A 27,448-nucleotide genomic window follows, 5' to 3' on the forward strand; every position below is an offset into this window, starting at 1 on the left:
TTCCGTAATTGGAAAACCAAGAAAAATCATAACATTTCTGTCAAACTTGGGTAACATCTTTGAAAGCTAGAATCAAGGATTATGGAAGGGAAGTGAAAATAAACATGCATTCAAGAAGTGAGATAAACAGATTCACTTTGGACAGGGTCACAAATATTTCATCATAGTTTCATACATTTCCTAGGGGAGAGCAAAGGCGGTAGAGAAGAAAAAACACCGGTTTCAGCCTAAGACAAAACTGCATTTAAATCTAGGCTTCACCACTCACCTGGCTGTGTATAACTAGCTAGCTATTTAGGCTCTTTAATTCTGTACTTCCCTAAACTATAAAATTGAGATAATGCCACAGCTATGAAGTTAAATGAGGTCATGTGAGCATTCTTGGTACACACAATGGACAAGAAATAAAGACTAACTTTTTAAAAGCAGGCATGAAAAGAGGGAGAATATCGGGGGTCCATTAAGTAAACAGAATGGCAAGAGGAACTGGAAGTTTCTGTTCTTGTTCACCCCTGCTAATCCCAAAATTAGTGTGATGCCTGATTTCTCTACTTCTTGCGTGGACAAATGAATAAATGAATGGACTTTATCCTAATCTTATAAAAAATAGTATCGTATGAGTAGGCAAAGCTAGCCTGGTGACCCCTTTTGTAAGGCCTGTGAGCTAAGAATGGTTTTTATGTTTTTAAATGGCGGGGGGAAAAATCAAAAATAATATTTTGTGATATGTGAAAATTACATAAAACTCAAATTTCAGTGTCCACAAATAAAGTTTTAAACTATGCAACCACGTATATTCATTTTTATACTGTTTGTGGCTGCTTTTGCACTATAGCTACAGAGTTGAAAAGTCGCAACAGAGGCCATATGGCCTGTATAGTCTAAAGTATTTACCATCAGACCCTTTATGGAAAATGTTTGCTGACCCTTGCTACAGTATTATAGATTACCCAGAAGAAGCAGTATATCTACTTTGGAGCCAAACTGCCTGTGTTTGAATCTTAGCTCTACCACTTACTAAGTAAAACTGAGTAAGCTCTTAGCCTCGCGGTGCCTCATGGGGACAATAATAGTGCCTACCTGACAGGGCTTTATGAGGATTAAATGAATTAATACAAATAACTCACTAACAACAATGCCTGATACATAGAAAGCTCACTTGCTTTTGTGCACTCTTTCTCCATATATACATATGTATGTATATGTATATTTAGAGTGTCATCTCTAATATGAAACAAAATATTACTGTAGATACTTAAGAGTCTAGACCTGTATAAAAGATGACCTCAGAGAGAAGCTTCTGCATTATCAGTCATGTGAAACAGCTCATCACCAGCGTACAAGTCTGAGTAAGGAACTCCTGTGATGAGGTCATGTGAGCCGTGGTTTTACAGCAGGTCCCTCCTGGGCTTGTTTTCCATGTTTAATTTCGCTGTTTCTTTTGGGTGGCTTACTACTTGTACAGTAATATCCTGAAGCTCAGAAGAATCAGTTCCACACATATCACAATACTGTTTCCTATTTCTAAATGAATTTCATTCACCAACACAAATGACTAATTCAGAGGTATCCCACTACATCTCAAAGTACTTTTTAAAACAACTTTCTAAAACCTAGCTTTGTCCCTCTGGTAGATAATGATCACAATGGCAACCTCGATGAGGGACAAGCTGAAAAGGACTGTGAGTGACATAAGAAGCACAGGTCACTTATGCAAAAAAGCTGCTGGTGCCTCTGGTACTAAGAACATCATCTTGCAATAATGTAAAGCAAAGTACCTGTATTTCTTTTCTAAACACAAGTTTTCGCACTGGAGCAAAGTGGAAAGCGCCCAGTAGACAGCACTTCAAAACACTGATCTCTTGTCACTAGCTAAAGGCACACAACAAGGAGGAGAGAAGGAGAAATTGAGATACCAGAAAACAGTAAGGAAAGAGGGAAAGAGGAGAGAAATAAGGAGCAGGGAGAAAGACAAAGCGTTGTCAATTTTTATCTACCTGTGATGTGGGCACGTGTGACCTTGGCCTGTCCCTGAGCTCCTGGTGGGTTAGACTTGGTTAGGCACTGAGGTGACACACAACAAGGGAGGCTGTTCCTGCTGGGGAGGGGAGGGGAACAGTGCTGACAGCCTCTGCCTTCCTCAAGTACCTCCAAGATAACAATGGCCTCCTAGGGACAGAGATTAACTACTCCTAAACTTTCCATTTATTCTAAAACTTTCCATATTAAAAAACAAAACAAACAAAACACCCCTAAACTCTTCTCTCAACTGGAATGGAGGAGGATGAGAGGGAAAGGAGGAAGCATTAACTTTTCACTTCACGCACATTTAAGTTAAAAAAAAGAAAGAAGACTTCTATGTAACTTTTATAAATTAATAAAAAGAATTGAAAATCCCCATTCTCCCTTCTCCAAGTTTGCTAATCTCAATTATTTCAAGCATTCCTCATGAACAGTTATTTTTTTGATACTTGGGGAGGAAAGATCAAAGGCAAGGGAAAGGAGGGGCTGGAGACTGCCGCCTCACCTGGACTCCCCCCAAATGCCAAGAAAATCACATTACGTTGACATGCGAATTACAGCAGTGGTTTCAGTACACTTCCTGTAGACAACATATAAATGCACACACTTCTAACCCTCCAGACTGTCTACCCCAGTCAGGGAAAATGATGCATTCCCCGTAAGGTAAACCCAAGGAAGAAGGAATGTTTTCACCCTAACATCGGGTTAAGTATAGTGAAATAGAGGTTTCTATAAACTCCAACACCTCTGTTCATAGTCACAGATTTTACTTATGGAATCTGTCCACAGGGCATTAGCAGAACGACCAGCAGAAATATGTACTAGGGCTAAAATTTCAATGAGCAGGTAAAGAGGCATGAATTTGTAGAGTACAGAAGAGCAAACAAAAATACTTTGCCTCTTAACAGTAAGCAGGCTCAATAAGGATGATGCTTAGAATTACCACCATCAAGAGTCAATCTATGGGGGCCGGCCCGGTGGCTCAGGCAGTTAGAGCTCCATGTTCCTAACTCTGAAGGCTGCCGGTTCGATTCCCACATGGGCCAGTGGGCTCTCAACCACAAGGTTGCCAGTTCGATTCCTCGAGTCCCGCAAGGGATGGTGGGCAGCGCCCACTGCAACTAAAATTGAACATGGCACCTTGAGCTGAGCTGTCGCTGAGCTCCCGGATGGCTCAGTTGGTTGGAGCGCGTCCTCTCAACCCCAAGGTTGCCGGTTTCGACTCCCGCAAGGGATGGTGGGCTGCGCCTCCTGCAATTAGCAATGGCAACTGGACCTGGAGCTGAACTGCGCCCTCCACAACTAAGACTGAAAGGACAACAACTTGACTTGGAAAAAAGTCCTGGAAGTACACACTGTTCCCCAATAAAGTCCTGTTCCCCTTCCCCAATAAGATCTTAAAAAAAAAAAAAAGAGTCAATCTATGTAGATGCCTACCACTGCGCTATATACCTGCAGCTGAAGTTGAATAATAGCGAATGTCCACTGTAATTAAATATGTACGGTCATAGGATGTGGAGCACAGCATAGGGAATAGAGTCAATGGAATTGTAACAGCTATATATGATGTCAGAGGGGTAGTAGAATGTGGGGTTATCACTTTGTGAGTTGTATAAATGTCTAACTATTATACTGTTTTATACACCTGAAACTAATAAAAAAAATTTTTTTTAAAAAGTCAATCTAATAGTAAGGCCACATTCAAGAAAATGGCTAAGATTTCACTGTAGCCTGCTGTATGAAAGCATCAAGTTACTCAAGTTATAACCACTGGTTACAAAAACAGACCTAAACTCATTTTACTGTCAAAAAAGATCCTGAACTTATTCGAACTAATGTATTTGCTTATTTCTGAGGTATTTACATTTTGTCCTACAAAAAGACTTCAGATATTTTAATGAGACCAAAACCCATTTCTTTAACAGTCATAGAAAACTTTCACCCTTCCAATCTTTATTTTACATTCTTCATGAAAGCCTCAGTACCATTTTTCATTTGAAAAGCTCCTTTTATAATTCCCCAAATATATTTCTCCGCTCATGGTCAAAGTGCAGTAAATACCTGTTAACGAGGAAGAGCATTTAAAGATGTTAAGAGGAAAGATGTAATCTCTTAAAGAGCTTGCACAGGTTATCTGTGTAAACCCAGAGCATACTTTACCTGGCTTCTCAACAGCTAAGACATGGGATTTTATCAGTTGTACAGTGAGACTACTAAAAGATAAAAGGTCAGAAGTTTCTTAAGTTAACATTTTTCTAAAAGATTTCATAACGTTCTTAGGTAAGACTCTTACATCTCTCCAATCCGGATATCCAACGGGTCCAGGCTACTGGAGTTCACAACATACTTTATTTGGAGACAACAGAGCAAAGGGTCTAAAATAATGTATTTTGGAATACTGATACGTGTTCAAATCCTGAAATAATTAGATGGATATTTCACCCTATATGGGAAAACGTGTTTTCTGTAATTAAATCATTCTGATCATTTCCATATATATATAAACTGCACCCGGCCCTTCACCAGGCTCTTGGCTTTGGGACATCTCAGCAAATTTTTCTAACTCGAAAGGTTCCTACAGACTGCCCAGACTTCCTTTCAGTCTTACTACATATTAAACCGAGGGGTGGTTCTTTCATTTAAGAAGAGTTTTATAAAACTTTGACTTGTTTTAAATGATACAATTGTCTGTGTTTTCTGAACAGCACATGAAGCTATCTTAAGACCTGAACTACTTAAGAAACCGTTGAAAACTGCTTTTGATTGGCATGGGAATTAACCCCAGGGCTTCTTTCTGCGGGTTTGGTGAGAGGACCCGTGGAATGGGAGGAACGGAATGTTTCCTGCGTAACCAGTCTGTAACACTGAAGGATGCTCACTGTATATCTAATAAAGACAGATGTGTGTCTTCTCCAAGGGAGCTGTTTCAGTGAATAGCAATAATTGTCCAAATCAGTGTAATTGCTTTCCAAAATTAACAGATGTTTCCTGTGCATTCTGGAAGCCTGGTCAGTGGGATACCAGTTTACTCAAAATACAGCTGGATTTCTGACCTCACACAAGTAAAAGCAATATACAACCTGACAACTGTTTACTCAGATGTGACCACCTATTTTGTGCCAGGTATGTACTGCTGCCAGTGATACAAAGGTTTTATAATCTCTTATAATATTTATTCTTATTCTTATATTTCATATATCTTATGCTTCTTTTTTGGAGGAGATGGTAGGGAGAGGTTAACGTGTTACGATAAAATGATGAGCTAGTGCTGTACAATAGAAGGAAAGGGATGCCTTGTACCGCTTGCTATATTAGGTTGGTGCAAAAGTAATTGCAATTTTTGCATTTATTTTTAACCTTTAAACCACAATTACTTTAGCACCAACCTAATACAATCATTACAGTAAACATTAGCTATTGCTTCCGTTATACTACAAACAGGACATGCCAGGCAATATGCTATGGAAGGGAGTGGCAACACACGTATCCACAAATGCACTTCCTCATTCATTCTTTCATTAAAAATTTACTATGTGCCCACTGTATGTCAGGCACTGTTCTAGGCACTGGGGATAAAGCAATGTAGGAAAATTAAGTGCCTCTCATTCATTGTAGGGGAGACAGAAGAGCAAATAAATAAATAGATAACATACTGCCAGGAATAGGAAGTGTTAGGAAAACAATAGAACTGGATAAGTGATAAGTAAATAGGTGGAGGTAGGGGTATTTTGTTACCTTTCCTATATTGCAAAGGGAGATTTCCACAAAAGGTAACATTTGAGTTAGGTCTAAAAGGATGACAGGCAATCCGTCTGGGGGAAAGGTAGTGGAACAAACCTATGAAAGGGAATGGGGTGTTTAGGAACATTAGTCTTATATACCGTGTTTCCCTGAAAATAAGACCTAGCTGGACAATCAGCTCTAATGCATCTTTTGGAGCAAAAAAAAAAAAAAAAGTAAGACCCGGTATTATATTATATTTATTATATTATACTATACCCGGTCTTATAGTAAAATAAGACCAGGTCTTATAGTATTAATTTTTGCTCCAAAAGACGCATTAGAGCTGATTGTCTGGCTAGGTCTTATTTTCGGGGAAACACGGTAGGTGGGTAAGATCATGACATTATAAAGGTCAACTGGGGCTAGACCACAAAAAGTCTTGTATACTAAGCTATGGAGTTTGAATTTTATTCTCTAGGGACTGGGGCACCAAATGATGTTTAGTTACAAAATATGTAATTCTTTAAAGAAAAAAAAACAACAACACGAGAATTCTCATTAGAAAATGGGCGAAAAAAACCAAGAAATTTCACTTTAGAGGATATACAGGGCAAATATGCACATGAAAAGATGTTTAACATTCTTAGTCATCAAGGAAATGCAAATTACACCACAATGGGATGTCACTACACACCTATCAGAATAGCAAATTTAAAAGTGACAAACACCATGGATTGGTGAGGATACAGACACACTGGATCACTCAGACATTGGTGGTAGGAAAGTAAAATGGTACAGCTACTCTGAAAAAGTTTGGCAGCTTCTTACAAAACTAAACATGCAATTACCACGTAACCCACAATTGCACATGTGGGCATTTTAAATGAAAAGATATGTTCACATAAAAACTTGTACATGAATGTTCATTATAGCTTTGTTTGTAAGAGCCAAAAAGTAGAAACGGCCGTTTAACTGGGTATCCTTTAACTGGCATATTACTCAGCAATAAAAAGGAAAGAACGATTCATGTACGTGACAGCTGGGTCATGTATAATCTCCAGGGAATTATGCTGAATGAAAAAAGCCAATCCCAAAGGGTTACATATTATAAGATTCCATAATATAATATATAACATTTTTTGAAATAACAAAAAAATTGAAATGCATTATGGCTGTCAAAGATTGGGGAGTGGGTGTGGTTCGAAAAGGGCAACAAAGGAATCTTTGTGGGGATGGGATTGTTCAGTATTCTGACTATGATGGTGAATACACAAACCTATACATATGATAAAGTTACATAGAACTAAACACACATACACAATGAGGATAAGCAAAACCGGGGAAATCTAAATAAAATCAGTGGATTGTATCAACGTTAATTTCCTGATTGCAGTATTTTATTACAGTTTTACAAAATGTTACCATTAAGTGAAACTAGCTAAAGTATACTAGTTTTTCTCTGTACTACTTCTTACAAATGCATGTGAATACAGCTATATCAGTAACAATTTCGATTAAAAAAAATAATAAACCAGATTGTAAATCCCTTGTGAGTAGGAACTGTCCTTAATTTCTCTGACTTCTAGTCTAAATCCTGCCCCCACATTTCCAAATGTTGAGACCAGCTTGAAGAAAAATAAGAGGTAAGTTTTTGGTTTATCAAGGTGAAATTAAGTTTATTAATTTCTACAAAAGTAGTATCTATATTTCACTAAAATTTTCTATATCAATTCTGTACAATAAAACCTAAAAATCTTACTCTCTGAAGTAGCTGATTAGTTACTAGGGAATAAAATGACTTGAAAATATCCCCACTAGCAGTTAAAATGTCACCACGTTTACATGAGAACAAGACACCTTTGAAATCAAGTGTCATTAGGTAAGAGTCTGGGCAGCAGCCATGGAGAACTGGCAGATTGAGGCCATGGAATTTCAGCAGGCTCCTACAACAAAAGCCATCAGAGCAGTGTCACCCCACTGTCCCTTTTCCATCCTCTGTTTTAGCATAAAACATGGGGAAGAGGGGAGGCAGGAAACAAGTGATGCAGGGCAATGAAACTTATATGTATCTACACCTGTACACTAAAAGCTGGAAGCATGTACTTACATGTTTGATAATGAAACATCCATCCTGAAAAGGAAGCCCATTGTGTAGCTATTTCTGGGTAGACTTTAATTTGGGTTAAACTGAGACAAAAAACTACAAATTCATTAAAAGTCTGAATTACAGGAAGTTTTAAATAGTTGGAGTCCTTTTATATACACGTGTCTACCTTTAACAGCCAAGTACAGAGGTCTTATGAGGCTTGCTTTAGAGCCTGTTATAATTAGCACTGTAATTATTTTATGCTAAGTGTTAGAATGCCCAGCAGGGTGTGCGCGGAAGGACTTTAAATGTTTTCTGTAACATGATTTGCAGCATTTACTTGCTTACAACGAGCCTTGCTAAGAAGCATAGGCAGGGTGAACACAGATGCCAAATTAAACAGTCTCAGAGAGGCCCCTCCGTCCGTTTCAGCCTGGAGGCAGGTTCTGCGAGCACCTTGATGGACAGGCTCAGTGACGGTGACTCGTGTCAACCGCCCGGACAATGGTGCTGGATCGAAGAATTCTCTCAACCTTCAGCCCAGCTGAACGTGCTCCCTGGCCCCGATTCCAGGTCTTGCCCTGTCCATAATTCAAAAGGCTGCAGAAATCCTATCTCCTCTCATCTTTAACTAGCGAGACTATATCACCTGCCTCGTTGGAGGAAAAAAACCCTACCATTCATTTAGATCTATTTTTTTCATTAAGGTAATAAGGATATTATGTTATTATAAAAGATATTTCAGCCTTACAAAGTTATTTATTTGGGGGAGCCACAGATAGTAATTAACTATTAAACCACAGTGCTTTAGATGTCAGAAGGTACTTGAGAGAGAATGAAATGAGGAACGGAGATGAGATGAAAAAGCAACTCTCATGTAAATCAGTGGGGAAATACGAGACGTGCATGATCCTTTGCGTCGTTCATGTCCATATATATGCAAGTGGTTAATGTCCAAATGACAGAAACAATTTTAACTTGTTTTGAATAGCGGCCACCACTAACTTGACCAAATGCAAACATGGCATGATTTGCTCAGTTTCCAACCACTGAAATACCTATTTCCTAACCATAAAAGCTTTCCAGTCAATAGCTCTTCTTGCACGAAAGGTCTGGGGCCTCCAAAATGCTCATTAATGTCAGCGCAGGTGTCCCTGTGTTTTCCCCTCTAAACCATGAACAAATTACGGTCAGTAATATTTGGTCCCCTGGGTAGAAAATTTACAGACCTCTACCAATATTGAACATAAAAAATAAAGTAATGGCAAAACAAATGCTTTACAGCCCAGAACAATATGAAACGTGCTGAATTAAAATTGGTATGTCTCAAGATCAGAAAACTGGGTTCCACACTCAGGTTACCTCCATATTAGCTCTGTGTCCTTGGGCAAGTTACTTATCCTCATTAAGCCTTGGTTTCCTCATCTGTAAAAGACGGTAATATCTATCTCATAGGATTGCATGAGATACACGTGAGAGTTCTTAGCTTAATGCTTGGCCTGTCAGAAGTGTTGAGTAAATAGTGGCCATTCCTATTAAGCATTGCATTCATGCTATTTGGTGTTAACAGCATTTCTTATCCTTGATATTGTCTGGTTTATACACTTTTGGTGAAGTGGGGGGAAAATGGATTGATAGGGAGTCAGACAGCCAGAGAGAAGAAAGTTTGGTTAACATATGGTAGGATCAGATAGTTTTTGGCTAAAAGTTTCTGCTTCATTTGAGTACCCACCTCCCTGAAATCACCTTTTAAAAAAGCAGAGCCGTATTATCCTGCGTTCACATGCAGCTGTGTGCAGCCCGCCTTCCTGGGCGGGGTAACAATATCTGTTATAACAGGAGAAAACCAGGCGTGGTACAAGCAAATCTGAATCTTTTTGGAACAACTGAGATCACTTGAGTTTTCTAAGCTGTGCTGACTTCCTCTGTAATGCTTCCGCAATAACCTTAGTGGTATTCCAAAGCACCAGGTTGGAGAAAGCCTTGGTTTTGCAATTTCCCATCTCTGTGGTGTGGGGAACGTCAAGTCCTGCTGGGCTTGGTTTCATCCGAGGAGGCTGGATTGGATAATTTGTAACGGCTCCTTTAGTTTTAAAATTTAATGATTCTATGACTACATTTAACCTAAAACCATTAAAACACATACTTGAATTTCCAAATTTTTCAAACTACTCAAAATGCCGGTTGAGGGCTCCTTCCCCAAACTTTTGCTATCAAACAAATCAGACCTGGATTCGTGAATGATTTCACTATTTATTCCTCCCCGCCTCCTCCCAAGTCCTTTTCACAACCTAACAGGGCAGTAGGGAGGAACTGTGCTTTATCCTTATGTTTCTACAACTGAGGCTCTGGAAAGTACTCATTTAAATTGAAATCTGTTTACAACCTGACAATGTGACTGTCAGTACATCTAAAGACCAATTGAAAGATAGAAAAAAAGTTACCAATTATTCCTTCTTTATATACGAGTATTATATCTACTTTCCTGGACTTGAAATTAGTTGCCAAACAATTCAAATCAGAAATGCTTTTCAGATTAAGAAAAAAAAAGCTATTATATTATTCAAAGTTTCTCAAAACCCAAATCTATCCTTTAATTCCTAACATTTCAAATGATACTAACATATGCCAAAGGATACCAACTGTTATAAATATGTTACCAAGAAACTGACTTCAAAAAAATATATGATCTAAGTAAAACAGTTTTCAACAGGATCCACAGGAGCTAAAGGAACAAGCAGTCACACCATCTCAAATATAAAAAGGCTAAATGTGTTTGTTTTCCGTTTTATTTTTATCCAAACATTCAAGACAAACTGACTTTCTTTGTTCAGTGTTTATTATTTTACCTTTCCTGAATCAGAAACCAAAAGACTTCAATGAATGAGAGAGTCTAGTAAACAGACTCTTGAACATTAGGGATCAGAACCACTAAACCAGAACCAGAACTCAGAACCAGTTGCATTTTTATCTTTGTCCATTTTTTCTGAAGTCGTGGCCACCATGATTCAATTTCTTTATGTGTAAAAGGGTATGATAACACCAAATACAATCTTACTCCAATTCACACTTAGATGGAACTAAAACGTATTTATAATACACACAACAAGAAGGGCTGAGAAATATGAAAGACAACTGCAGAAGACAGCTGTTCTTCCTGGAAACACTATTACAGTACTTTACTCCACTGATAGTCTATTTGGCCGACCCAATTTGTATAGCTCCAATGATAGATTATCTCTGCCTGATGTCAAAACTACTTGCAAAAACGTTTTTTCTTCTTCAGAGATCCACAAACACATACAATTACCAGACTCAGACTAAACCACCAAAGTAGATTCTTCCATACCACCCAGAAGAATACCAAGCAGTTCCATTCTTGAACTTAACTTTTAAACTCAGCACGTATGTAATAAAAAGGTCAGCACTTCTTTGTAGCTTCCCACACCTAAATGTGTTACAACTCAAACTGTTCTTTGTACCTAATATAGTTTTAAGAAAGTATTACAATAAATATACTCATATAATAAACATGTCTACTTTTTAAAGAAAGGGCTTTACCTAAATACCAAATTAATCTATGCAATTCCAGGAAAAGATGATACATTTGAAAGAAATGTCTGGAAGACCACTGAAAGCTTACAAAAGTAACATGCAGGCACAGGCATTACTTATGAATACTTGAAATAAGAACATACTCCTCCCCTTATGTCTGAACATGAGCGCACATCTGGAATCCCCCTGAACCACCTGAAGAACTGGGAGCCAAAGTTCACCTTCTACACTTCATCCTGTTCCCTTTCCCCATAATATTTTCCTCAACACACTAACCTTTTCCTCTTTGAATGCACAGCATTTAAGAGTCATAAAAACGATTTAAGTTTATTGCTCTGTTTCAGTCTTGCCACAGTCTCATTTTCTATTACTTTCCGTTGCATTTTTCATATATTAGAAACTAAATATGTTCTCCTGGGCTGGCTGGGAACCTAACTCCTACTCACAGTTACTTCTATTGCAAAAATGCACTGAGTTCCAAACATTCTACTAATACATTTAAAATATCCACAGACTGATTGGATTGTCTGATTATCTTAACCTACCAGGTCCTTGTAGGAATTAAAAATGCTTAAGGAAAGAATCAGGCCCTCCTTGTCATCTGCCCCACATCTGCCCTTTCCCAAAAGGTTCACACTGGGAATTTTCTTCAGGAAATAAGTCAGAAGCTCATTTTGCAAAGCAATTTCTGTCTTGCTGGCATAATTAATTGCAATTTTATGAAAACATCATCATCATATTCTTGGCTAAATTATAAAATGTTTAGGTTTTTACTATTTGAAAATTTAACAAAAACCCAGCAATGGAAAACAAATCTATTATCACTAAAAATAATGCTACCTGTTTCCCTCAAAATGTGCAAATATCAGCTTTCCCAAAAAAACGTAGTTTACCAAGCAAGAAAGGATGTGCGTGTGTGGGTGGGAACGCACGCACGCACAATCCCAGCACAGGATATTTGTTCTTTCATCTCTGACTAAAAAATACACCTCTAAAAGTATAAATGGACATTCTACCATATTAAAGCATATATATTTGCTAAAATATCACTTGTATGTTTTGGCAGAAAATAAGACCAAAGCAATAGAACTGGACAAAGTATTGCAATTAAACCACTTACTAATACTTGTTTAAAAGTATTAATACGAAAAGGAAAAAAAGCTTTATTGCCAAGAAATAAAATTGAATGCTTCTAGCTGCAGTTTCAAATGTAGGCTCAGCATATGAAGACATTTGCCAAAATTGTGTGGCTATGATTCCAACACAAGAAACACAAAATTAAAGAGTTGTACAAATATTTGATATTTCCTGAGCTGATGCTGAAAATAACTCACAGGAAAGGGCTGCTGTTAAGATCTAGGAGCCCCAACCCCCACCCTCTGTGCATAATCTTATCGGTGCTATGACAACATGGAAGTGCTCATTAGGGCTATTAATTTACACTTCAATCATTATTAAAATTCAACAATACCACCAGATGGTAAATGCAACCCAAGAGAGCTATCTTCTAGACCAGGTCTGATGATTTAGAACACAACTGCTATAAATGGGGTATAAGACAACTTGTAATGCCATTTCATTTGACAGCTCTTTAAGCCCAGTTTTGTGTTTAAAATGGCAAACATAAAAAATTTAGTACTTTCCTTCATCAGAGATGAGGGCCTACTAATTAAAAAGAAATGATTTTGAAGTTTATTTTACTTTGAATTCTGGTGCTTGAGGAAAACCAAAAGATAAATTTGAACCTGTTAAGCGACAGGGACTTCTGGGCAAAGTTTCAAGGGACAGCGCTTCACATTTGCTGACTCCACTTCCAGTCTTCTCACTCCTCCTCATCCTGCAATCTGGCTTCATCACCCAGAACACCAAAGAAACTGCTCTTATCAAGGTGAGAAAATGACCTCTAAAGGCAAAATCCAGCGGTGAGTCAAATGTCACCACCTCTAGGCATCTTTATGACCCCACTTGGGGTGTAACTCGGCCAAAGCGTGGCTTCATAAAACCACGTTGTCTTATCATTGTCTGCCGCCTCGCCGAACAGAAGCTCCTCTGGAGTAGGCACCCCCTTTCACCTCTGAATGCACACTGCTTCACAGATGGTCAATATATTTTGGAATAAATAAACGGAGGGTGTGCTATGTTACCTAGGAAAACCCAATTATCATACGTTTTCTTGGAAGTGCTTCCAGTAAGAAGAAACTAAAACAGAGGAAAAACCTGGAATGATTCCGGAGAAATTTTTTCTTGGTTATAGAATCAAGAAATCTGCTACAATTTCAAGAGAAAAAAATCCAACATTTGGATACTATTTTGCTGACCTGTCCATAACTCTTTAATAAAGGCCTATATTTTCAGAATTTCCTTATGGAAATCAAACTTCTTAACAGTAGTAACTGAGCACTTATCACCTGCATACAATGAGAAAGAAAGGCCCACTGCCCCCTAGTTGTTTTAGATTTACTATGCCTGGAATCTTTGGGGAAAGAGAGCTCATAACTGTACCCAAAACGCACCAGAATAATCCAGAGTGGCTCACAATCTTACTTCCATCAAAAGTGCTTTTGGGAACCCAGAGCAGGGACCCAGTGATGACCTAAGTAGGACACTTAAAAGTTACTGTTTCTATGGCCATGGAACTCCCTTTTACCCTCCTTCATCTACAGATTTGGGCAGGTCTTCCTTCCTCACTCGGGGGTTTCCCAATGCCGCTCCTTAACCCATCCAGCCCGCCCCCAATTTCTTTTACTCACTTTTCCTAGGGATCAGAAGCTCAATTAGCAGTATCACGCGGTTAGCAAAGGAGAATGGGGAGGGTAAGAGGAAAGGGACCGGAATAATAAAGAGAAAGGGAGGGAAAGAAAATCCACTGCATATGAAATCCCAACCATCAACCTTTCCTTTCTCCTTACCATTCCCGAAGCTTCCGATTTTCTCACAGCAAGCCCCCACTTTCCCATTCTTCTTTAGTCAGCTCACCCTTTCCACAAACCCTGCTGCCTCAGACCCAGTAGCTTTGAATCTCTGACATCCTGGTGCTCAACCCCACCCTGGTCAACTCTCCTGCCTCAGCCCAAAGAAGTGCTGAGAAGAATTCACCTGGGAAGGAGAGGCCAGGATAGTAATGGTTAATATAATTTGGGGGCTAAACTGGGACCCTTACCACCATTACCAAAACTGTTTCTTTGGGAAATACACTCTGAGTTTCAAATTATCATGAACTTATGGAAAACACAACCCTATTTGGAATTGGGGACTGCCTACAATTATTTTCTGATAAACTATAAACACGTTATAAATTTTTAAATCTTAAGCTAGTTCATGAAACATCTACATTCTAAAAAAGGTGACCATATGGACTGCCCCCAAGCTCGCCAAATGTCTGATCCAGAATCTAGTTGGTTAAACTATGTAGACCCTGTAAACTAGTGAGACCCTATAAACCAGTCCCCTAGGTAAGATCCAGACTCTTCTCTGAGGGCTGAGAAACTGTTAGACACTCTTCCGACTCACTCGAGCAGAAAAACCTTAAACATGGTTCGTTTGCATTTTTTCTTATCATTTTAGGACCCTAGGCTTAGTTTTTGAATTAATTACTCCAAGGAACAGGTCTATAGTTTCAACAGCCAGACTACCAAAAAGGTTTTTGAAATGTATGCCCCACTTCTCATTTACCTTATTTTAGGATGTCCAGCTACCCTCCTCATGAAGGCCTGGATTTTGCTTTCTCCATCTATTCAATGTTGTTTACAAAAAATACAACCTCCCGGGCAAAACTGTTTATCTGGTCCTATGACTGCAGGCTTTTGATTCAGCGGGCACATTTTAGGAGTCTCAAGCCTGATTAGGGTTTCCTGCTCCAGGCCTAAAGAAAAATCTCTGTGGAAAGCTAAATTCAAAAGCAGAGCTCAGCCACCTTACTTGATGGCCTGCAACCTGTGCCCTTGAAAAAGAACCTTCCTTATGAACGCCACCCAGCGGCGCTGGCTGCCTACATTAACCCATTCCAACCTGGTTTCCCCCAACCGAGCAGCGAAGCCCCTAATTGTATAAGAAGCCTATCAAATAAAGCACAAGTTCCAGCAGTTTACCACTTGCATTAGAGAAAATGACAAACCTTTAGTGTACAAGTAATGTCTGTCTGGCCCCTAAGTGTTACCTGGAATGCTGATGTGCAGGCCCAAGTTGCCGCTGACCATCTGGAGCTTCATATGGCTCTTCTACCTCGTACACGTTGGCATCGGTGTCCTCCATGCTGCTGGAATTCTGCCATTCCAAGTCTGGAATGTTCCCTTCAGCCGTAATAAATGGCAAGTTCTCATACTCTGGTATTTCCTCATAATGTTGTATATTTTCATACTCAGGTGCACAGTCACTTGTAACAGATTTGCAAAGCACCTGAGACGTTGCCTCCCTGGAGAGCATTTGGTCATCCAGAGACTCAGCTCTTGGTCCATGAGTCGCACTGGTCTGGCCTCGAGACTTCTTCCTCTTCTTCTGGGATTCCAAGCTGTAGTTATCTGCAGAATACGCTTTGATGGGTTTATTTCTCTTTTCTTCTCCTACCAACAAGCCATGCCAATCACTTTCAATCCCTTGTCGACCCCCACCTGAGAGGTTGCCTGCAGTTGCGTCTCCAAGTTGGTTACTCTTGGACCAGAATTTCTGGAAGTCACTCTTCATGAAACAGATGGACAGCTTCATGTTGAGCAACTTCTTCAAAGAGTTTTTCTTTTGCGTGTCTTTGCAAGGCTTGGTGCACCTTTCGACATCCACAGCAGATAGTGATTTTGCTCTAGGCTTGTTTAGGGGAGGGGAAGGCTCACTATTAGAGGTTATGGTGACAGACTTTAAGGATTCTGGGTTCCCTGAAAAAGGTAAAATGGGATGAGGTAATTTCCACACTGGCTTTTCTGAAGTCCGTTTGGGCATATCAAAGGAGGATGATATACCATGGTTTTGGGCACACAATGGTCCGAGGCGGTGTCTTTTGGGATCATTTTCTGAATTTTTTTCTTCGTTTGAGGGATATGAACTTTTCTCCACAAGCTCTTCTGAGGCAGCCTTTTTAAGCACTCCTGCAGCAGGCAAGCTGTGTCTTTGAGGTTTTTTGGGGACAATTTTTGAGGAACTTTCATCTTTTATTGTAGATTCCTTTTGCATGTGAGGGACAGACACTCCCAGGTTACAGGCAGTAGGCAAATGCTTGTTGCAAGTAAATTTCACCTGCTTAGGCAGGCTCATAGATAGAGAACTGCATCTTAGAAAACTGGCCGCTTTGTCTACAGCAAGTGACATACTAGAACCACCTACTATCCTGCTGTCAGAACTCAAATTAGAGTCTATTTCTAAAGGAGGTGTCACTTTTCCAGAAGAATATGTTTCATGACACATGGCTTTCTCTGAACCAACGAAGTTTTGTCTGTCGCTGTTGGAGTCCGCATTCAATTCAGTTTTACTTCCTGGCTTCACTTTGCCCACCTGTTCCTGGTTACACAAATCATTCTGACAAAGAACACTGATTTCATTGTTTTTCAAACTATCTTCATAAAGACAAGAAGAGTTACTGTCTAAATTCTCTGGTTCTTCAGTAGTTTCACTAGGAGCATCTACATGCTTCTGGCGTAACAGGCGAGCAGCGCGTGTCTTCCTGGGCTTGGGAGTTGGAAATTTGGGGCTATATGGTACTAAGTGAATTTCTAAGGGACCGAGATCTTTGATGTTTGATTTACTAATTCCATCTGAAGAGAAAAACATATTTCTTTTACCATTTGCCAGAGCTTCTTGTTCAGATGAATGAAAGCAAATATTGCTTTTTTCTCTGTGGTCCTGACAAGTTTCAAAATTCTGAAATTCACCGGTAGGATGTTGTAGATGGCAGTGGTGATCAGGAACTTTTTCGAAGTTGGACAGGGAAGGTGACACGTCTGCAAAGTCAAGTCTGAACTGTCTGCTGGGATTACAGCCATCATTCATTTCTGGGTTGTCTGTGGATCTGTGTTTCTGTGGGGAAATAAAAGGTGACGCTCGTTGTGTTAAAACGTCCTTGAGCTTATCTTCTAGGATGCTTGCCTTTAAAACGACTCCACTCTGGCTCTTACCAGTTTCACCGTTAGAATCACATTTACTCCTTGTTTTTATAGCAGAAGAAGAGTCATCAATTTTACTATTTTCTAAATTTTGAGGCATTTCTAAGGGCTCTAAGACAAGCTGCTTTACACATAAATTCTCTCTATTCCCAAGTCTATGGATACACTCAGAATTGCAGGAACACACTGGTAAAATACAATCATTGCTCTGATGCCCCACATTTTTACAAGTAGAGTTGTCAGTGCTTTCAGGTAATTCTTGTTTATGCTCTTCCAGGTTCACAATGATTTTCTTTGATGGTGACTGCCCGATGTCGCGAACAGGTAAGCCCTTCAGAACTTTTGGCTTCGGGGCTATTGCTGGTTTGGTTTTCTTTGTTGACTGTGGAACACTAGAAATCACAATATCGGGTTTGGGTGCAATAGGAGGTGGAGCTGGCTTATTATTTGCCACCACAAACTTTGGTTTGGGGGCCACTGGTGGCTTCTTAATCTCTAGAAAGAAAAAAAATAATTTGATGACAAACCAAAGTACAAGATGATAAACGATTAAATTAGATAACTAACTTTTGACAATATGGTGAACTTCCATTTTACTAGATACCGTTACATTAGATAGAGTCAATATTCGTCTTATAAAATTCCTTAAATTGCCCTTCAATTCCAGTATACAAAGCTTTGGATATGTTGTACATTTCTTAATAAATCCAATACAGTTTTTCTTCTAACTTTGGAAACAAATTACCATATCTTCAGACAACATTAAATGAAGTAATTGGCCTCTGCTTAGAGCCTGAATAGCAGGAGAAAATATGCCAGCTCATTTGCTAAGTGCTAAGAATTGAATTTGCCTAAGTTATATGTAAGACACAACTCTTTAAGCTTCTCATAAGAATAAGCAGTATTCTTCTTCCTCAGTGATATACAGTAGAGGTGTATAAAAGCCTTTTATCAATAATCTATGTCACTAACACCGCAAAACAATCTTAAAAGGAAAGAAAGAAATCAGAAAATTTCCAAACTTAAAACTAAAAAGTAATTCTTCTGTATTACTTGAGGCTCATAATAAAGTTGATATTTCTCTGTGCAGGCGTTGTCAATTGGGAATTTTCATTGTAATCCTTCACAGAATTTTATTTTTTAAAAATTCACATATCTAGGCTGTACCCCAGGTCTAATCATTCACTTTCTGGGGATAGAGCCTAGACGTCTGTATTTCTTTTAGGTTTCACAGGTAATTATGCTCTGTACTCTTTATTAATAACCACCTTTCTAGTACATTTAAAAGATGACCACAACTTCTAGTGTAGCAATTCTTCCTTGACATAAAAAGTACTTAAGGAGCTAGATTTGTACAGGCCTGCTCCTAGCCTACAGAAACCTAATGAAAGCTTTACACAAAAGACCTATAAAATGGTCTATACAGAGCCTGAACATCAGGTTCTTTTTAGTTCTGTGTAAGTTTTTCCACCTATACTGTCACTTTATCACAGTCATACTTCCCAAGGAGACTTGCGATAAAATATTTTATCTTACACTTCTTACTCGTATACTTATAGTTTGTTCCTCCAATAAGATCTAATGCTTAATAAAAACTTAATTTACTGAAAAACATAAAAAGAAACCTCTCAAAATATGTTCGGAACATTGTTTAATTATTTGAATACACAGAGGCTTTGACACTTCATTTGGTGATTAATTTCTTTTCAACAAAGGAAATTAGTCACATTTGGGAAGATATTACATGGAACTGAGTTTAAAAAAAAAAGAGTAGGGTGCTCTTTTACAAACCAACGAAGAATTTCCCAAATCCCTAACATTATGCGTTCGATAAAGATCACATAGCAGATGCCTTCTCACTAAATATAAGGTTGTAATAAAGAAGACAATGAAATATCTTTAAAACAACTTAATACAAATTCCCAAAGCTATACAATTTTAGTTATCTATCCAATAAGCATATTAGTTTGTTTTTTTTTGGGGGGTGGGGGCAGAAAAAAACTGTAAGACCTTCAAAGCCTAATGATAAAACTGGTGTAATGGTCTACTAAATTCAACTCCTGATCTATTAAGTCTTAAAAGAAAGGATGAATGCCCTAGGCTTCTTCCTAACCTCCCATCTTACTAAAGATAATGAAAACTGACAGACTGTCATGTTGATTTCATTTCTGTAACCATTCTTTAAGCATCATACCGCTGGGAATTTTGAAGGAATAAAAAAAATCCGTTTTGCAAGATGGAAAGAGTTCTGGAGATTGACTACACAGCAATGTGAATGTACTTAACACTACTTAACTGTACACTTAAAAATGGTAAAGAGAATAAATTTATATTTTTGTATTTTACCACAACTAAAAAAATAAAAAATAGAACCCATTTCATCAAATTAATCTTTACTTTTTGAATCTTGCAGCTTTGTCAGAGGCTTCTGGGTCATTTAACCACTCAATTTTTGCTTTTTGGTTAAATTGTTTTTTACGCTCTGCTCCTGATTTTAGCCTTTTCTTTAAATGTGGTTTGTACATGAATCTGCTTCCAACGGAGCAGTGGTTGATTCCCAACAAATGTAACCCAGCATTATGTACCTAATGCCATCATTGAATTAAAGAAATAAATGGTGAACTTTGGCTCACCACTGCTGGTTAACCATGTATTGGAGGAAGTCAAAACATAATTTGAAGAGCTGGCTAACCTGTGTGCAGATGTGGCTGCCTCAGTTTCTCTACTTGTAAATGAGGGAGTTGAACCGAACTCTAAAGCCCATATATGATTCTTAGATACTTGCTTCAGGAGAACACTTATATTCTCCAGCCTCTTTGCCCTGCATGATTTTTCTTCAATCCAAGTTTGTCTCCACCACTGGAAGGCAAGCTCCAAGAGGGCAAGCACTTTGTCTCTTTGCAATGTCACCAATGGTGAATATAGGGCTCTGCGAATAGTCAGAGCTGCCAACATACACATACTCTTTAATATGTCTCAGTAACAGGAAATTTCTTTAAAAAAAATATCCACTTTAATGTAGAATAATATTTTGAAAAGTTAGCAGGAATCAACTTCAATAGGATTACTGAATAAGTTCTTAATTATTAGAAGGAACAAGTGTTCAACTAAGTCACTGGTACAGCAATATCTGAATTCTTTCATTATTATTATCATTATTTTTTCATGGCTCTATTTTGAAAGAAACACAACTCAAAAAATAACAAGCTGTTATATTATGGTCTGCTCCAATGTCAAACTCTTGAAATAAGTACACGACATTTGGAAATGAATCCAGCACCTTTGGATCTTAATACTGTATCAACAGTCAGACCCAAAGCTTTTTAGAGCAAAGCAGCAAATCTGTTATTTACACAGCTGTTTGGCTCCAGGGAAAAATAAGGTAAGAAAGTAAAGCACTAGTACCATTTTACTATTACAAACATACTGTCATCTGTTACACACAGATGGCTGCAGTTCACGTGTACACTTTCTTCCTTATTGGACCAGCCATAAAGCAAAGCACAGGCATTAATGAGACAGTGAGCTGTACAAGTTCAAAAAGACAGACAACATACACCTATTATTATCTCTCCCTTTAAATAAAATGGTTAGAATAATTCTAAAATCTCTAGTATGGGCCTACTTTCACAGGTGCAAAAAAAATAAAGCAAGCTCTATACTTCAGGAGTAGTAGAACTTAGTGTTCTACAACATTTCTCTTACACCCTTAAATTAAGCCAACCACCCCAATACCACTCATCAGTTTTTTTATAAACAAACATCCCCTCCCCAAATTGCAAATAACTTTCCTAAAGTTTTAACGAATTTGATTATTGTTCCAAAAAGCATAAAGAGCTTGTAAGAATGATGAACACATAATTTCATAATACGGTGGAAATAAAACCCAGTTCTTTTCCATATTCTCCATGTAGACATGAGAAAATTAAAATAAATCTTAACAGATGGGTGAACAAAAAAGTAGTTAATGCTTCTTAGCAAGCCATGTTAAAAACCAACTAACTCAGCTAAACACAGGAAATGTCCCTTTTTTAAAACACCACAAAAATGTCTGTGGACTTCTTTAATTGTAAAGTTGATAAAATATAAAAATAGCTTGCATTATTTTAGGGTAATTCAAATGAAAGAATCATAAATTTCCAGACTGAGCCCTAAATCAGGTTTACATATTTAAATGACAAATTAAATGCTTCTGTATCTGTTCATTATAAACTGTTAGGACTGGAATTGAAAACTGATACATATAATGTATTTTTTCTACTTTGTGCTTGACACTCCAAAAGAGGGGAGAGCTAAAATTGGCTGGAAGAATTTAAAAATTTCCAAACACTTTACATTTAAATTAATTAACCTAGTTCAGTAACAAAGAAAACTTGAACAAAGCTGAGGCACATAAATTTAGGATGAAGATAATTCACTTCAAGTAGAAAGCTTCCCCTTGGTAAGGAAAAGAGTTTATAAATAACATAACTTCAACAGTTGTACGGGACATACCTCCAATATAGACATACAACATCCAAAAGAAAAGATCCACAACTTCTTCAGGAATACTAGTACAGGAATACTTCACCCTTTGCTTTCTTATTCCTATTGGTTAACTTTTTTCCTAGTTAGTTGTAATCTGATTACATCCATGTAGCAATGCCACACTCCAATATATCTAAGCTTTAGAAATAATACAAATCGGCACATTTCGAGTGCTGCTTGACAGTTTCAAGTTGCAGGAATTTAAAACAAATGCCAAGAAAAGCAAAGAAAATTTAATCTGATACTTAAGTGCTGATTCTAGAAGTAACTTTGAGGGTTAACTTTACACTATTTTACTGTAAAGTTTCTAATGCAAGTTTATTTCTTTCAATGTGGACAAAACAAAGAAAAAAAACCTTAATACATTATCAAGCTGTGGTTTACAAATTAACCTATGCTCTTATGAAGTGAATTTAACAAAACTTTAGTAATTATTATGGAAAATAGGAACTGTTCCTTAAAGAATGTTTGGAAATATAATGTCCAGAATTGCTCAAAATATCACACAAAGGTAAACATAGACTGTCATTTGGATGAAGGGAAAGGACTATGGGAGGTAGACGGAAAATAAGGCTGTTTACACTAACCAGGTAGGAACAAAAATTTTAAAAATCCGTAATAATTGGGTGAAGACGAGCAAAAAAATTGCCATAGGTAATTCTATTCCTCTCCTCAGGTAACGGGGAAATCCACCAGGATAGGAGTAACAATGTCTAAACCTCTTTATCTAGGAAGTAACAAGAGTCAGGATTTCCAGTCGATACTGGGTTGAAAGCGACTCAGCACAGTCGAGTTCAACGCTCCGGGAACACTGCCCTTTCCCAGAATAACCGATTTCTTAACATGGGAATCTAAACTATTTTCACACGCAAAGTCGAAGTCACTCAAATTTTAGGAGAGACAAGCAAACGCCCTCTTTACATTTCGCGTTTCACCTGGTGCAAAGAGCTCCCAACGCGGGTCTCCTTTTAAAGGCAGGTCCCAAGAGATCCACGATTTCCAAACAGCCTCTCTTGGCAGGAAGGGACGACAAAATGCGGCAGCAAACGCAGTCTGCTCCGCACTTGCCACCGTCCTCGGGAAAGGTAGAAGGAACACCGCCAACCCACCCCAGAGGGAAAAGTTGTTCCACAGCCCAAGAGTAGCAGCGCTCGTTACAAACTTTCCTGCGGCAGCGCGAGTGCCGTCACTTACCGGCGGCAGAAGTCATGATTCCCCCAGCAGCTTGCTTCCCCGCTCGCCCCCCTCAATCCATGCTTCCCTTACAGTCCATTGTTTCAAGAGTTTGGGCAGAAAAGAAAAGCCCCCGCAGCGCCCACATTTCGTCCCGCGGCCCCGCGGCGCAACCGAAGCGCGGCACAAAGGATGTAGCCGGGTCTACGGACCCGGCGGCTTTCCCGAGCGCGAGCCGCAGGCGGCGGGCACGAGCAGTGTTCACCGCGACTCAGCCGGCGCGTGCCCCTCTCGAGCTCTAAAAAAAAAAATCAGTGCTCCAGGCGCCCCCTGCCAGTCGTAGCAGTAAAAGGCGGACAAAGGCCCTAGGCTCCTCCAATCAGAGGGCTCGAGCTTCATCTCGCTCCTGCCCCTCCCGCCCACACGCTCATCCTCTGCTCCAATAAATAGGTCTAGAAAGGGGGCGTGGGCTGCGAGGCATGCTGGGAATTGTAGTTTTCTAGACACACGGGACCAGCAAAAGCAGACGCCTGGGTGCCGCCTGTTCCCCCGCCTTCATTTCCCATCGTGCTGAAGCGGGTGGCATGGCGGAGAAGGATGACACCGGAGTTTGACGAAGAGGTGGTTTTTGAGGTAAGGGGAAAATGGCGGTGGATGTGGATTGCCTTTGTTTGAGAAGGATGAGAGGGAAGGCGAAGGGCCGATCCCGGGGCGAAGGATCGGGTGACGCTCCTGCCAGCCTAAGTCACCGAATCTCGGCGATTTCTGGGCCTAGTGTTGGCTGCAGCCTGACAGGTGTAGCCCGAGACGCCCTCCCGCAGCCGGCCTCAGTCTCCGGCTGGCTCAGAATTCCCAGCCAGGCCGGTGGATTAGAGCCCTGCCTGTTTCTTCCCCGAGGACCGACACGCCTGGCTGGGGCGGGGCCCAATCGTGCATTTTTGGATACTCACCGATACAGCTTAGCTTCTCCCTTTTTCGTCCTCGATTTTTTGGATCATTATCTAGAAGTGCCTCAGGTCCCTGTTCCTGGTCGAGGCGTGGCTCTCGGAAAGAACGCAGCAGGTGCCAGTTTTCTAACACGGTTTTAAATATGTGGGGGACCTACTGTGGGTGATTGGGGCCGGGCCGTCTCAGCATGTAGGTTCAATTCTTTTGTCCTTTGCTGTTTCGCTAAGTGTAGCCAGTTTGATTCAAGGCTCCGGGTGTGAGTGCTTTTGTGTGGGACTATTTTTAAGACGTTCTCTGCCATCTTGAACGAAAAAAAAAAAAATCAGGCGAGTGTTTTTGTTGCTGTTTGTCTATCAGGCACAGGTGAAAACTCGCTACCCCTATATAGATGTGTTGAGTATGTGTATGTTTTACGTTCACACATCTAATTATATTTTAAGAAAAATTTAAATGATATGGCCCATTCCGTACAATGGGAGAGCTAGGCACTAAACAGTAAAGAATGATAAATGTTGAAATAGGTACAAACTGTCATTGGAGGGTTGATTTGGAAACCGCCGTCGGTTCTTGTTAGCCTCCGAGAAGCTACGCCCAGTAAATGATATCCGAAGTGAATCTTGAATTATGAATCGGATTAGGAAGGAGGGAGAAAATGCATCCTCACAGGGAGAGAGAACTGAGTATGCCAACGCTGGGAGGGGTGAAAGTACCTGGTGTGGAGTTTTCAGGGGTTTGAGTATGGGAGTGTCGTTACATAAAGTGGTTTGATGTGGCTAGAAGGTAGAAGTAGTTGAAGGTAGGGCTGTTTTACCAAAATGAAGTCTGGATTCGAGGAGCTCACTCAAAGGGAAGACAACCGCCTGCATTTTGGAAATGAGAAGAAATAATGGAATATTGTAATAGCTTGGACACGTACTTATAAGGTAAAATCAGAGACAGTTACAGATTCAATGTGGGAGCTAAAGAAGAGACAAAAATCTGGGTGGCTTGGATTTCTAAAGGAAGGAAACTGGATGGGTGTTATTTTTTTGCCCTATTATTTTCTTGGAGATCTGAATATAGTAGTAATAAATGCTCAAAGAACACTTAATTGTAGAAAATAAGCCACAAAATTTAAATCATTCGTTATCTCCTATGGTACCATCCAAAGACGGCCACTGTTAACATTATAGTATGTGTTCTTACAGACTTTTCTATGCAAATACATGTCTGTGTGTGATATTATTAACACAAAAGATATCATACCACATAGAATTTTGTATGAATTTTTCACTTACATTTATCATGAGTCTTTCCTATTCATTATCCTTTGAAAACATTATTCATAACATAATATCCCCTTATGAATATGTATCATAATATAACTATTTTCCCTTTATGGAATGATTATATTGTTTCAAGATACTATTGTAATCAACATTGAGATAAGTCCATCTTTAATTGCAACTCTGAATTTTCCTTAGAATAATTTCTAGAAGGGAAAATAGTGGGTGAAAGGGTGAACATTTTTTTTAAGACTTATGCAGAAAGGTTGTACCAATTCACATTTCCATTAGGAATAAGAGTATTAGTTTCACTACATCCTCAGCAACAGCATTATTAGTCCTTTACTCTTTGCTAATTTGCTAGGGAAAAAATAGCATTCCATTGTTCAAATTTACCTTTTGTGTGTTTATTGGAGCCATTTTTATTTCTTTGCTTGAACATTTCATGGTTTTTACCCATTTTCCTATTGGATGCTAGCTTCTTAAAAATTGATACATGATTTATTCATGTTATTTTTAGATTTGATTTATTTGCTCGTGTCATGTGCATTAATTTTATTTCAGCAGAATAGTCTATGAAAAAGGCACAAGTCATAAATATGCATATTGGTGAATTTTCACATATGAACACACCCATGTAACAGCATCCAGATCAAGAAACTGAGCATCACCAGTATACCAGAAGCTGTCTCTTGCTCTCTTCCAGTCACTTCTGCCCACTCCAAGGATAACCACTATTCAGACGTATAATAACTTAACATGAGTTTTGTCTATTTTTATAGTGTACACACTGTGCAATTCCATTTCTGTATGCCCTTTTTTTGTCTGATTTTTTTGCTCTCTGGTTTTGTTAGATTCATCCATATTGTCATGTAAACATTTTTTTTTTTTAAACTTTCATTTATTTAAGTGTGTTTTCCAGGACCCATCAGCTCCAAGTCAGGTAGTTGTTTCAGTCTAGCTGTGGAGGGTGCAGCTCACAGTGGCCCATGTGGGGATCGAACTGGCAACCTTGTTGTTAAGAGCGCTGCGCTCTTACCAACTGAGCTAACCGGATGCCCCCATGTAAACATTCTTTTTAATTTCTCCGTAGTATTCCACGTGAACATACGACAATTTTAAAAATCCATTCTACTGTTGATGGTTTGGGTAGTTTCCACTTTGAGACTATTATGAATAGGGCTACTGCAGACCTCTTAGTGTATGTGTTTTGTTGAACATGTGTTGGGTATGTACTTAGAATTGCTGAGTCGTGGGAAATGCATAGGTTCACCTTTTGTAGATATTGCCAAGTGTTATTCCAACATGGTCGTATCAATTTATACTCCTACGAGCAGTGTTTATGAAGTCCGGTTGCTGTCCATCCTCACCAACATTTGCTAATTTTAGTCTTTCTTTTTATCATTCTGGTGGGTGTGTACTGGTATCTCCTCTTGACTTTAATTTGCATTTCCCTGATACGGAAATTAAATCTTTTTATGTGTTTGTGAACCCATGTATCCTCTTTTGTAAATACAATAATGCAAGTTTTTTAGCATGTTTTTCTATTGGGTTATCTCTTTCTCTTACTGATTTGAAGGAGTTCTTTACATGTGCTGGATACAAATTCCTTTGTTGAATATATGTACTTCAAATATCTTATCTCAGGATATAGAAAGAGATCGGAAGCTGCCGGATTCGTTTAAAAGGCAAGCAATAAAAATGTTCCTGGGCCGGACCGGTGGCTCAGGCGGTTAGAGCGCCATGCTCCTAACTCCGAAGGCTGCCGGTTCGATTCCCACATGGGCCAGTGGGCTCTCAACCACAAGGTTGCCAGTTCAACTCCTCGAGTCCCGCAAGGGATGGTGTGCAGCGCCCCCTGCAACTAAAATTGAACATGGCACCTTGAGCTGAGCTGCAGCTGAGCTCCCAGATGGCTCAGTTGGTTGGAGCGCATCCTCTCAACCATAAGGTTGCCGGTTCGACTCCCGCAAGGGATGGTGGGCTGTGCCCCCTGCAACTAGCAACGGCAACTGGACCTGGAGCTGAGCTGTGCCCTCCACAACTAAGACTGAAAGAACAAC

At 39.2% G+C, this 27,448-nt stretch overlaps 2 protein-coding genes across 18 annotated transcripts in view; one reads left to right on the plus strand and one right to left on the minus strand.

Annotated features, from left to right (window-relative positions):
• FGD6 (FYVE, RhoGEF and PH domain containing 6) overlaps positions 1–23,582 on the minus strand; it is a 93,933-nt gene extending 70,351 nt beyond the window's left edge. For 4 of the 5 annotated variants that reach the window (XR_012494064.1, XM_019732167.2, XM_074326161.1 and 1 more), the window contains exons 1-2: positions 23,194–23,582; positions 15,543–17,967 (exon numbers count right to left, since the gene is read on the minus strand). Coding sequence is in view for 4 of the 5 variants with exons in the window: in XM_019732167.2 (XP_019587726.2) it covers positions 15,543–17,967; positions 23,194–23,209 (2,441 nt within the window). In the remaining variant the exon portion in view is untranslated. Of the gene's footprint in view, positions 1–15,542; positions 17,968–22,934 lie in introns of all 5 variants that reach the window. The other variant, XM_074326162.1, reaches the window with a different exon arrangement.
• A 93-nt stretch (positions 23,583–23,675) lies between these two features.
• Positions 23,676–27,448, plus strand: part of VEZT (vezatin, adherens junctions transmembrane protein) — a 66,037-nt gene continuing 62,264 nt past the window's right edge. For 7 of the 13 annotated variants that reach the window (XM_019732159.2, XM_019732161.2, XM_019732163.2 and 4 more), the window contains exon 1: positions 23,676–23,805. Coding sequence is in view for 6 of the 13 variants with exons in the window: in XM_019732162.2 (XP_019587721.2) it covers positions 23,770–23,805 (36 nt within the window). In the remaining 7 variants the exon portion in view is untranslated. The remainder of the gene's footprint in view (positions 23,806–27,448) is intronic. The other 6 variants (XM_019732162.2, XM_074326164.1, XM_019732164.2 and 3 more) reach the window with 1 other exon arrangement.

The sequence above is a fragment of the Rhinolophus sinicus genome, linkage group LG02, assembly GCF_036562045.2.
Source record: "Rhinolophus sinicus isolate RSC01 linkage group LG02, ASM3656204v1, whole genome shotgun sequence".
Classification (NCBI taxonomy): domain Eukaryota; kingdom Metazoa; phylum Chordata; class Mammalia; order Chiroptera; family Rhinolophidae; genus Rhinolophus; species Rhinolophus sinicus.